Genomic DNA, 13686 nt, shown 5'->3' on the forward strand with positions numbered 1-13686 from the left:
AGGTTTGCGGGAATTGTTTGGGACGTCCTTAGAACTTCCCACACATCCTAAGGAGCGCATCCTAGGTGTATCCAAAGGACGCCATTGCGTTGTCTGGGGTAAGGGCTCTAATGCTTCCTCCGAAACGCAAAAACCCCATAATTAGGGAACTCTATTCAATGATTAGTGCCGGCTATGCCAACAATCAGCGGGTTGTATTATGCTGGGTTCCCGGGCACAGAGGCATCAAAGGTAACGTACTTGTCGATGAAATGGCTACATCGATAACAAGCAAACCAAGTACTTCCTCAATAGCTGTTCCTGCCACTGACCTGAAACCAACTCTGAAAAAAAAGCCTTAAGAGCTATTGGCAGCAATTGTGGGATAAGGAAGCCTCAAACAAATTACACCTAATTAAGCCACAGTTAGGAGACTGGCACCCAACAACAAAAATACGAAAGAATGATGTCATCTTTTGTCGCCTCAGAATAGGACACACATATGACACACATTCACATCTCCTAACTGGCTAAAGAGGCTCCCATCTGTGGGAGATGTGGCGACCAACTCACCGTCCTCCACGTCTTAAATGAGTGCCGCGAAGCTGAAATAGAACGTAAACGCCACTTCCCTCTAATCTACAGAGAGCATGTCCCCCTACATCCTTTATTATTTTTTGGGGTGAAGCCTTTATTCGACAGTAAGGCTGTATTAAACTACATAAACGACGTCGCATTGAATGTTATAGTGCCAAAAAACTCGTAGCACACCCTCTCTAGAGATGGTGCTGCTGCGAGTGTCATACTTTGTGTAGCACGCGCCTTCAGACCCTTCTAAACAAGGACTCTGCTAAGGCAGCAGTGTTCCCGGTTATATTTTACAAGCGCCATTCTCTGTAATACAGAACCATTATTTACGCAACTAAGTCCTCTTTAGTATACCACTAGTCATCGCCATATTTAATTACCTATGTCTTTTACACTTTTGCAGCGACCCATTTTAGGCCCATTTACAGCCATATCACATCTACATCCCTGAACTTCTTCTAATTAGTTGCCACTAACTTCTATTGAAATGGCGCTCTTTGGCCAAGAGTGGCCCTTGCGCCAATAAAATCAATCAATCAATCAATAGTTCACTACAGCCGGTACGTACGTTGAGGAAGTGGCGGATGTCCGGAGGTCACTCACGTTACTACTGCAGATTTGGTGTGACGTCACTACAACTTTCGTTGTCCATCCTACAGATCTACGTCAGTGTTGGCGCGCTAGCGATGGGTTTCGATCGGGAGACTGAGCATTTAGGTACACTTTGGAAGTGAATTAAAATATATCCTAACGTTTTCTGTGTCCCACCCTTCGTGTGGAATGTCCTTGCATACAGAGGAAACCCACACCAGGCTTGTTATGGCCTCGAACTTTGATGGCACCACGCCTTTAAGGGATCACAGCCTGGAGATATCGTCCAGGCCATACGGGAGAGTGTAGCCCCACTTACGCAGAGGCTGGTGATATGCTCCGCCCCCGAAGTTGCAACTAGAGGCAAAGCAATGCGGGCAAAAGCAATGCTCCCAACTCCGGCGAATTTTTGGCCATGTCAAAGTAATGGTGCTTTTATGTTCCTGAGACGCTCCTCTTACGGGCCCGATAGCAGAAATACTCGGCAAATTGGAGAATAATTTTAAATAAGCAAAAAAGCGCAACACCGAAACCGAAACCCAACCGAGTGTACTGTCTACGTATGACGTAGACGTTGTTACGAACGAACCGGAAGTTGTGCAAGGCATGCCGGTCACGCCGGCGCGGAGTATGAAAACTGTGACAGCCGGGACGACCAGCGAAGCGCCGGCCAAACCAACGCTGTCTGTCGCCCTGTGCACAGCAGACGCTCGCTGTAGCGGCCGAAGCGCCGAAGTTAGCGGTGCCCTCGGCTGCGTCACTTCCGCCGCCTTCCCAATACTGACGTCACAGACGCAATGTTGCCAATAATTGTGGGAAGCCAGGAGGGCGTTTGCAGACAATCTTTAAAATTCATTTGCAAACAATCTGCGCACGTCTCAAGCCTGTAATTTGGCATAAATGACGGAAACGTGCAAAGGAACGTACCCAGCGAATTTCATTGAGATCCATCGACCTCGAAAAATCGCCGGAGTTGGCCTTTAACACTGAACTTAGGAAGCTAAGTGGAGCTCTAAAGGCGACGTTTGTTGACCTATCCGATATACTGGCAGGCGAAAAGCGACTAGCCCAGGCAGGGTCGTAGCCAGAAATTTTTTTCGGGGGGGGGGGGTTCAACCATACTTCATGTATGTTCGTGCGTGCGTTTGTATGTGTGCGTGCCTATATACGCAAGCAAAACTGAAAAATTTCGGGGGGGGGGGGGTTGAACCCCCCCACCCCCCCCCCTTGGCTACGCCCCTGAGCCCAGGACGGTATTCACTACCTGCCAGCTACAACGCGCCAAGTTGCGACGCAGCTGGCCCAAGTGATACCCCCTTTTTTAGGACCACAGAGGCCTCGAAGGAGCAGAGACAACCCCACCCGCACACCTCGGCGGAAGTCAGACCCAAATGTCTCCTCGCCTGCCCTTGAGACGTTAGCCGTGCCCCCGCCCCCGCAACCTCCTGGGATGGCAGCCGTGACTCAGAACACGCCGCACAGGGAGTTCAGAGACAACATCCAGGACCTCCCCCACCTGATGTACTTGATGAACACGGCGCATCTACCGACCCAAAGCACACAGCCATGCCCACCGAGGGCGAGCCCAGCTCCGCAGACATGGATATCACACGAAGGCACCACCCACCCTGCGATGGTCCCATGGCGACCACCATAGGCGTGCGCAGGGTTCCCCATTAGGGGGGGGGGGGCAAAGGCTCATCGCAGCGCCCTCCACCCTACAATGTCAATATATGGGGAAGATTTTGCGCCACCAGGACAAAATGCTGAAAACAGATGCATCGCCCAATGTATCGCGGAAGAAATTCAGCGCTGGGGTTCCAACAGAGAGGTCCTAATTATGGGAGACTTCAACGGACATGTCCAAAGCACCGATGGCTTCCAGGACCATAACGGCGCACTTATGCTACAGCTAGCAGAAACGTTCTCCCTTGAAGTCGCCAACCTTCGACCTGACTGCATAGGCGAGACTACATGGAGCGCCAGAAATAGGTCTTGTATCGACTATATCCTCACATCGCCTGATCTAGCGGCACACCTGACAAGAGTACATGTGGATGAGAGTGGGCGCTATAGTTTGGGTAGCGACCACAATCGCATCGCCCTGACATTCTCTACCTCCGTTCATCGGAATCGTCGGACACAAAGCCGCAAGCCGGCTCGACGTTACCTACCGGTAACATCCTTTGAACTAGTGGCGGAGGACTTCGAAGAGAATGACATACATGCGCACCAAACCACTTACGAGGAGTTCGTGGGAGAGCTATGTGTCGCTATGAGAAGCGAGTCCAACCCCGAGGTGGCGCCAGACCAAAGGCCTGGTGGGACCAGCAGGTGAAGACGGCACTTGAAGCGAGACGTAAGGCCAATAGAGCTCACCGATACGCAGTAAAGCGCCTTTCCACTGAGGAATGCCAACAGGCGTGACAGGAGTTCTTGCGCACCAAGAGAGACATGCAACAGATGGTCCAGAAGAAAATCGCGGAAAGCAATCAAAAGCAACTGCGTGCAATTACAGAAGCTAGGCAACAACGGACCGCGCAAATTTTGGACATATATCTCGTCGCTCAACAGCGAGGCCCCCATTCCTACTATCCGAGATGCAACAGGTCACGCTGTCGCAGACCTGGAAGAACACCTGACGATCCACATGCAGCGAATGTATGACAACCCGTCGCCAGAACAACAGGGAGTGTCATACCAGCCTCGTGAAAAAGTATGTGAGATGGAGAACGGCACCACGGCGGAGTGCGAGTGGAAGGTGTCCCGTGTGGCAATCGACCGAGCCATGTCCAATGATGTAAATTCTGTTCGTTACACTTTTTCGACGGTAACTCGTCAGAAAGTCACACGAGAAAGCTTTAGTAACAAGGAAACAACTCACTATATTCCAGGGGCGTAGCCAGAAATTTTTTTCGGGGGGGGGGGGGGGTTCATCCATACTTTATGTATGTTCGTGCGTGCGTTTGTATGTGTGCGTGTATATATACGCAAGCAAAACTGAAAAATTTCGGGGGGGGTTTGAACTCCCCCAACCCCCCCCCCCCCTTGGCTACGCCCCTGCTATATTCACAGGATCAATACAAAAACGTCTTCTTTTTCTCAGTCTCTGGGTCGCAACTGGCCTCCGTTTCCAGCCGCCGGCCCCCGTCCCAGTTGGGGAGAGGGTTTCCTCCTCGCATGCGGTTTTCGCCTTTCGGACCCCACTTCCCTCCAGGGCTTCTTCAGATGTTTCTGCTTAGGACGGGCCTGCTCCGTTTCTTTACTTTTGTATTTTCTACATCCTCCCCCCCAAATGAGCGTCGCTCATTTTAGGTTGGTCTCTAGCGGGTATAGAAGTTGTACCGGTCGCCGAACGGCCTTCCCGAAGGGCAACTTGACGATGCAAGACCGCACGGTTCCATCACGCCCTTTGAACACCTCAGAAATGCGGCCAGTTTTCCACATATGTGATGGTGAGCGGTCTTCCTGCAAGATAACCAGGTCGCCAGGCTTGAGCGCGTTGGTTTCACTAGATGAAATGCACTGCGCGGATCGCAGCTGTAGCAGATATTCTTTACGCCACCGCTCCCAGAAGGCATCTGTTAGCGATCGACGGTACCTCCAACGTCGACCAATGTCGCTTCCCGTCGAAGAAGGGACGGCTGCGGCTCTTGCTTCTGGCAAACTTATCACTCGACTCCCTGTCAAGAGGTGAGATGGAGTCAGAACTGATTCCTCGCCAGGCTCCTGTCCATCATATGTCAGTGGGCGCGAGTTGATGGTAGCCTCTATGTCGGCCAGTACTGTAAGAAGTTCTTCAAAAGTGAGGCTTTGGCGGCCGAGAATTTTCCTCAAGGAAACTTTGACGGATCTCACCATCCGTTCCCACCAACCGCCCCACCAGGCGGCTTTCTCCACGATGAATTTCCAGGTTATTCTCTGCAGACTGCAGTAGTCCTGTGCTTCGCGACTTCGCAGGATGTTCCACAGTCTTTGAATGTCCCTCGAAGCTCGCTTGAATGTCAAGGCATTGTCACTGTATATTGTTGTTGGCAGCCCTCCACGAGCGATGAAGCGCCTGAGTGCCAGTAGAAAACAGTCCGAAGATAAACTTGACACCAGTTCTAAATGAACTGCTCTCGTAGTGGCACAGGTGAAGAGCGCAATGTAGCTCTTGGCGCTGTCATTCTTCGTCTTTGTATATAGAGGGCCGGCAAAATCAATGCCGACTACTCCAAAGGGCTGATTGCAATTCACCCTTTCTCTAGGAAGGGGTGCAGTCGGTGCAGTGGCTGGCTTAAGTCGGTGTCGCAGGCATATCCGGCAACTTGAGATTACCTTTCTCACCAGCTGACGGCAGCTCTGTATATAAAAACGTTCTCGAAGCTCCGTCATGGTCGTCTGCACACCCCCATGCAGCGTCCGAAGGTGAGCGTCGAGTGTAAGAAGTTTGGTGACAGTATGTTCTTTTGGAAGTAGCACAGGGTGCCTGGTGTCGTGAAGCTCCGAGGAAAACTGCAGGCGACCTTTCACACGCAGCAGCCCTTCCATATCGAGAAAAGGTTGATACATAGCGACTTTGCTGTTCGCAGGTAAGCTCTTTCCCTGATTAAAGGCAGCAATCTCTTGCGCGAAGACCATCTGCTGAACGTGTCGTATCCATAATTTCTGGCTTCGTGCAGTTCAACTGCGGTGAGATTGTCCTCGGTGCTACGTGTTCGCTTCCGACAGTTGTTAATGAACCTCATTATCCATGCACTTATTCTTAATAGTCGTGTATAGCTGCTGTACTCGTCTGCCAATAACAAAGGCGTCGTTTGGATTACTTCTGTCAACAGTCCGACGGCGTGCTTCCGCTTTTCTCCATTGATTAGTGAGTTAAAGCAAGCATTTTCCTCCTTCATTACAGGCCATACATCTGGCGTCTCGGCCAACCAGCTTGGTCCGTTCCACCACAGCCTACTTTCAGACACGGAACTCGCCGTCATACCCCTTGTCAGGCAGTCAGCGGGGTTATCTTTTCCTGGACAATGCCTCCATTCCTCCGGACTGCTCAAGCTTTGGACTTCCCTCACGCGGTTCTCTACGAATGGCTTCCATTCTTTGGCTGTGCTCTTTATCCAAAAGTGTTACGGAGGAGTCTGACCACAGGCACACTGGCACGGGCCGGCCCATTACGCTCTGAAGGTAAACAGCCATTCGAGCCCCAATTAATGCCGCCATCAGCTCAAGTCGCGGCAGGGAGATCGTCTTCAGGGGAGCCACACGGGATTTGGCAAAAATGAGGTCTGCACTCACCCCTTCGGTGTTACTCTCTGTTCGCAGATAAGCGCAGGCACCGTAGGCTCTCGGGCTTGCATCACAGAAGATGTGCAGCTCCCATGAAGTTGGGTGACTGGGTGAAATGCAGCGCGGGAACAAGAGCTCTCGTAGGCTGGGGATGTCCATACACCAATCTTTCCATATTTTCTCCAGGTCTTCTGGAAGCTGTTCATCCCATCCCAGTCCTCTTTCCCAAAGTTTTTGGAAAAGCACTTTAGCGGTAACCACGAACGGGGCGAATAAGCCCAAATGATCAAACACGCGGGCGGACGCCTGTAACACTACCCGTTTTGAGCTGACGCCCGTGTGGACAGCATTGAGCACCGCACCCATCGATATTGTCATGCAGTCACTCGTAGGCATCCATGGCAAACCCAATACTTTCAATACTTCATCTTGGTCTTGGGAATTACCCTCCCGAAGTTTCTCGCGAACCACGCTTGAATTTGACGACCACTTTCGCAGGTGCATACCGGCATCTTTCATTATTTCCTTGGCGTCTGTGGCTATCTTTAGTGCTTCTTTTGCTGTACCAGCGCCGGTTACCAAGTCATCCACGTAAAACGAGTCTTTCAGTATAGCGGCTGTATCTTGAAGCTCACCTGTCTGTTTATCGATGTGTTGGAGAAGGGTGGCTGTCAGTAGGTACGGGCTTGCTGTTGTGCCAAATGGTACCCTAGTCATTCTCCACTCTTCAATATCGGGCAAGTCGTCAGCGTTGAGCGGTGGGAGGCTGTACCACAAAAATCTTAGTGCGTCTCTGTCATCAGGTTGCACTTCGATATCTGCAGAAATGCCTTTTCTATATCTGCGACGAGCGCCAGCCGGTGTAGACGAAACCGCAGCAGCATTCGCCCCAAGTCGCTGATGAGGTTCGCGCCTTTTTCGAGATGCTCGTTCAATGACGATTGTCCCGGCTCATGTGATGAGGCATCGAACACCACTCGTAGTTTCGTAGTAGTCGAGTCATTCCGAATTACTGGCTGGTGCGGCATGTAATACACTGGGTTCTGTGTCGCTGACTCCGTCACGTGTTCGGCATGCCCCGATTCCAGGTAGACTCGGATTGCTTCGTCATATTTCTGAGCGAGTTCTTTGTTGAGACACAATTTGTTTGTCAATTTTCTGAGCCTTTGCACCGCCATATTCCGGTTGTCTGCCAGATCTGTTGCTTCTTTCTTCCACGGCAACGCTACCTCATATCGCCCGGCTTTCTTTGTTATCTTGGCATTGCCTGTATGCTCAATTTTGGTATTTGGGGCTTTATCTGAGATGCCGATGGCGTCCAATTCCCAAAAGTTCTGTAGCGTCGTTTCCACATTATCTGCAGTGTCTACGCCGATCTTTAAGACGCAGACATTTGATGCCACAACAAAGCTGGTGTTCACGCTGAAAGGGCCTTGGAATGTCCAACCGAATGTTGTGTTGATAGCTGCCAGCCCCTGGTTTTCTTCGCAACGTTGAACTTCTCCGGTAAGGAACTTCCAGAGGTGGTCAGCTCCAATTAACAATCCAATTCCGGGAACAGCTGGCATGCCCGCATAAAGTAGTTTGTCGGCAATTATTGCTCCTTCTTGTTCCAGCTGTTTTACGAAGGCATGCTCCACGGGGACTGGCGGAACGTCCTTACATATGAAGGGCACCTCGACGGCTTTATAGTTGTTTCTTTTCCTGTGCACTGACTCCAGACACGTAATTCGACCACACGGCGACTTTGAGCGTTAGCCTCAGTGCTGCCGAAAGTGTTTAGGTGGAATTCGGTGGTTCCCAATGTCTTCAAGTTGAGTATTCTGGAAACATCTTCTCTAATAAAAGTCCTTTGGCTGCCGCCGTCTATGACGCCTCGGAGGTAGCCCCATCTGCTTTCGCCAAGAGTACGGAACGTTTGAAGAGCAACTTCGTTGTTTTTTTCTTCTTTTGAGGCTGCAGCTGCATGCACGTTTGTTGCGAGTACCTCCTTAACTTCTGTTGCTCTCCAGTCGGGGTTGCACACAGAGGAGGCATGTCGTTTATTGCAGTGAACGCAGTTTACCTTTCTTCTACACTGCTTTGACTGGTGCCCTCCAACTGTGCAGCGAAAGCAGCGCCCCGCTCGTCCCATCTTCGCTAACTTTTCTTTCAGGGGGACGGGAGCCGTGCAGGCCTGGGTGTCATGTTCTCCTGACTCACAAAAGAGACAACTCCTCACCCGCTCTGGGTTAGTGTGAAGAACGGCCGCACTTGGCTTTCGAGGTGGCTGGCGTCTTTCTTGTTTTTCTTGGCATCCTTGTTTAGCTTTATTGCTCTCCATCGGGGAATGTGCCACCTCCCTGCATCGCTCCCTGCTTTCTGTCTCCAAAAGGAGGAAGTCGAGAATTTCGGAAAGCTTTCCGTCGACGCCGGTCGCCATTACACTCGGGGAGGACGACTCTTGCCCTTCCGACTGGACTGTAGACATGTTAGATTTGCTGGCTCGGCTTGCTTGTCTATGGAATTCGACTATCATGTCTTCAGGAAGCGATGATAAGATTATGCCACACAACATCGCAGAGTACGTTGATGCGCTGACGCCTAGTCCACGCAGACCACGAATATGCATCTGTATGTGGTCATACAATCGACGCAGTCCCCTTACGTCAGCCGATGAAGATACTCGTGGCAGTGCTCTTAATTTTCCAAGATGTTCTTGCTGGATCCTTTGTTTGTCGCCGTATCTACGCTGTAGTATGTCTACGGCATCCTCGTAACATGCTTCTGTCGCCTGCAGCCCTTTGATGGCGGCCATTGCTGGTCCATTGAGAAGCGACCTTAGGTATTGAAATTTCTGTGATTTCGATAGGCCGTCATTTTCATGCACTGCCTGCTTGAAACATTCGCAAAATGATTGCCAAGAGGATAGCTCACCACTGAAGGTCTCCATGCTCAGCTTGGGTAGTTTGATCCCCTGCTGTGGCACTGGCATAGGCATTGTGTGCGTCGGCTGCGTTGTTTGCACGTTGCTTGTCGGACCACTAGTTGTGACAGAAGCTGTAATTCTTGCCTTCAGAAGACCAACGATGTTGTTAACTCTGTCGTCGTACTGCACCGATTCGGCGTAGTCTTCTTCGAAGATGTCGTCCGGAAGGCAGCTTTCCAAGTCGTTGTTGACCTTTCGCAGTTCGCTGTTGTGACTTCGTCTTTGTAGAAGAGCGGACAGTTGCAGGCGTCTGCACCTTCCAACGCTGTGGTAGCCTCTTTGATTATGATGGTACTCTGTCGCTGCAGGGTCCTTCTCTTAACCTTGAGCTTCTCCATGTCGTCTTTTCTTTGTTCTTACTCGCGGGCTGTTACACACTTCTCAGACGATGTCCTCCATCCCGGGTTTCGGCACCATGATGTAACTTCTGTTCGTTACACTTTTTCGACGGAAACTCGTCAGAAAGTCACACGAGAAAGCTTTAGTAACAAGGAAACAACTCGCTATATTCACAGGATCAATACAAAAACGTCTTCTTTTTCTCAGTCTCTGGGTCGCAACTGGCCTCCGTTTCCAGCCGCCGGCCCCCGTCCCATTTGGGGAGAGGGTTTCCTCCTCGCATCCGGTTTTCGCCTTTCGGACTCCACTTCCCTCCAGGGCTTCTTCAGATGTTTCTGCTTAGGACGGGCCTGCTCCGTTTCTTTACTTTTGTATTTTCTACATCCAACATTGGAGCCCACAGCGCCAACTGGATGAAATTCAACCTGGGCTAGTGAAACGGCTTGGACAGAATGCAAGAGAGACCTTGGCGTCCATCTTCACCGGCATTATTCATGGTGACTCAATCCCAGAGGACTGGCGCCGCGGCAAGGTGTGCCTGGTGCCCAAGAGGGGAGGCAACAGTGACCAACTACACGATTATAGACCACTCACCGTCACCAGTGTGCTGTACAGACTGTTCACGCAGGTCATAAAGAGATGGATGAGTGGGTGGGCGGAGATGCAGGGACCACTTACTGCGCTGCAAAATGGCTTCCGTCGGAATCGGCGAGGAGAGGACAATCTCTTTGTGCTCATACAGAGCATCGAGATTGCACGCAGGGAATCGCGCGGGCTAATCGCTGCTTTCTGGACGTAGCCAAGGCGTACGATAGCGTGCCACACGGACACCTTCTTTCTCGGATGGAAGACCTCAATATGCCGCCTGTGTGGATCGAACTACTGCGCCGACTCTACACTAGCAACACAGTTCAAACCACCTTTGGTGGAACACGCACGCGCCCAGTAACAGTACAGTGGGAACTGAAACAAGGCTGCCCTCTTTCCCCATTGCTGTATATGTTATATACAGCGGGTCTGGAACATGCCCTCCTGGATTCAGGTGTGGGGTTCAGGCTCAGCTGGTCCGACGACAGCACCCCAACGACTTGGACACTCCCCGGCCTCATTTTCGCGGATGACCTCGTGCTACTGGCCGAAAATAAGGCGCAACTGCAGCATCTGGTCGAGACATCAGCCAACCACCTGGACACTCTAGGCCTGGCCTTCAATCCGAAGAAGTCAGCGGTGCTCCGGTTCTCTGGTGATTGTGGCGAGGCTGCTCTGGTACTACCAAATGGCGAGGAGCTTCCCAGACTGGAGGAATACCGCTATCTAGGCGTGCTACTGTCCACCTCAGACAAGCTCGTAGCGGGGAATGAAATCCACTTGAGACAAGTGGCACAGCGAGCCAACCGCATACTGCGTCGACAATGCCTGTGGGGCTGCAGCCGATACCACATGGTGCGCGACCTGTGGAAAGCCGTGTGTGCCTGGACTTACGCTAACTCGGCCATATGTCTGTCAGCCCCAACACGGGATTGGCTGGAACGTGGGCAACGAGAGGTGGACCGCATAGCCTTGGGATGCCATGGCCGTGTCGCCGTGGAGGCTATCCAGGGGGATGTCGGATGGTCTTCGTTCGAGGCTCGAGAGGCCCGCAGCAAAATCTCGTTCGAATGTCGGCTACGGACCATGAATGACAGGTGAGCACGCAGGCTCTTTCGTTACATTTACATCAAGGGCATCCGCACTCAATGGAGGTACAGAGTGATGCTCTTGAGGCGGAAATACGGCCTCCTCGACTATGTCGAAACTGGACCTGAGCGAGAGACTGCTAAAGGTATTCGTGACCGGGTTCGCGAGGCAGAGGGAGAAATGTGGCGTTCAGCCATGCTCCCCAAGACTACCCTCAACCTCTACCGGGAAAGCAAGAAAGATATTGCAACGGAGCCAGCGCTGTACGACAACAGCTGTGGTGATGCCCTCGATGCCCTCCTCTTCGAGGCTCGGGCGGGCGCGCTGCGCACTCTCGACTATAATCTCAACGCTACGCCAGCGCCACCTCTCGCGACGGCGACAAAACCTGGCCGCCTCTCGAAGCTAGTTTGCAAACTGAAAATAATCTAAAAACGTTGATTGTCAGGCTCCTCCGTTCGCACCACTAGCATATATGCTCTAGTTCACTATGGAATACAGTGTTCTAGAAGTTTGTAGTGCGCTCACTGAGCGGCGGAGCGTGACGCACTTCATGTCGCCGCCGACAGGCGGCGCGGCTCGCAGCATCACCTAGAGTTACTGTATATGTTACCTAAAGGTAGCATATACAGTAACTCTACATCACCTGAAACTTTCCCGCGGGTTGCAGGGCGCCGCTAGCGCGAGTTGCTATTTGCGCGCAAGAAAAGTCAAAGTTACGGTGCGCAACTCACGGAAGTTCTTTTGATGCAAGTTTTATGTGTGTTGTGAAATAAGGTACTGTCGTTGTGACTGATATGCGGAGGGCGGGCGATGTTTTAAGCGGCTATTGCATATATGAATGCTCCTCCAAGCAGCCGCTGCAATAACAGGGTGTATAGTTGGGGGCGTTAGTCTTTTTTTGGTCCTGCTGATCAATACGATTTTCAATGCCCTTTCGCCACTTTAGCGATCATAGCGACTTCACTCCCGCCTTTCGAGTCCCACAATGCCGAATATAAACAACGCCTCATTTTTAAATTTTTTTCGCATATATATGAGCTGGTCTGTGTAACAACCCACTTAGTGTTCTTTTTTTTTCGCGAATCAATAATGGGCGGCATCACTCGGCTTCGTAATAAATGTATCCGCACCGTACTCTTAAAATATTTTTTTTTATTTGCAGACGTAGATCGTACAAGGTTACCAAAAGGGCAGTTGGACTCGTATGCCCAATGAAAAAAAAAATATTTATACATAGTTATTATGAGTACATAACAAGTAACATACATCAAGTGCGTACACATATTTTTATTGCACCGTAGAATTGCACCAGTTCTTCAGCAGCGCGGATAAAACAGGACACGAAGAAACACTCTACAGCATCACGCGCTGACAAACTGATTTTATTTACACAAAACCCTGCCTATGTATTCGCAAATGTTTGCCATATCACAATGTGGATTAACAATGCAGAAATTGTCACTCGTGGTCGAACAATAAACAGATGCAACAAACGTGTATGAACATCTGCTAATCGACTATGAAAATGAAAAATAAAGGACAGCAAGAAACACTCAATGGAATTCAAAAGCTTATCACTGTTATATAAAGGCCGAAGACAGAAACATGGTCACTGTGCAACTCCGCTAAAAAAAGAACGATCAACGCTCGCAACACAAAAGAATGTACGCATATGGTTAACCAAGCGTCAAAAAATAAAATCAAAAACATAAAAAAGAGGGCGAAACAATGAGACAACCTACAACCACCCAGAAAAGCAAATTCCGCGTCATTCAATAAAATAGATGACTGGCTGGCGCAGTTGGCCTCAGCGAAAAGTAGAAACATCAAAAGGCTGACTTCGTAATGTTCTGTTGAGTCATCTGGCTTAATTTTATCCGCCCTGCATGGGCTTCGTACCTGCAGTATGTAATAAATAAATAAAACAGCGAGTTATGCTGAACACATTTTAACGTCAGTTCTATGTAAGAAATTTAATATTTAGGCGTCATTGCTTCATGAGTAAGGATTATGTGCATTCGTTCTTAACACGCGACATAATATTTAAAAAATGTAAGCAGCTACATTAGTGCTATAACAATGTTCATTTATATTAAAAAAAGAATTTGCGTGCTCACCGGAAAAACGTACATTCACAAGCCTCCAGGTACGCAAACTATTTACACACCACTGGCTCCTCCTGAAGAAGTTTTGGCGATCTTTCGATGCATCGATGTCTTTCTTTTTTAATGTTTTCTTTTTCAGAATTGATAGCCTTTGTGAAGAAATGC

The 13686-nt window shown here is 50.2% G+C and overlaps 1 protein-coding gene across 1 annotated transcript; it reads right to left on the bottom strand.

Moving 5' to 3' along the window:
• Positions 1–7211: 7211 nt before the first annotated feature.
• Positions 7212–7997, bottom strand: LOC119375059 (uncharacterized). The gene has a single exon (XM_037645256.1). It carries the CDS (start codon positions 7995–7997, stop codon positions 7212–7214), a length of 786 nt encoding a protein of 261 aa, XP_037501184.1.
• Positions 7998–13686: the final 5689 nt, after the last annotated feature.

The sequence above is a fragment of the Rhipicephalus sanguineus genome, chromosome 11, assembly GCF_013339695.2.
Source record: "Rhipicephalus sanguineus isolate Rsan-2018 chromosome 11, BIME_Rsan_1.4, whole genome shotgun sequence".
NCBI lineage: Eukaryota > Metazoa > Arthropoda > Arachnida > Ixodida > Ixodidae > Rhipicephalus > Rhipicephalus sanguineus.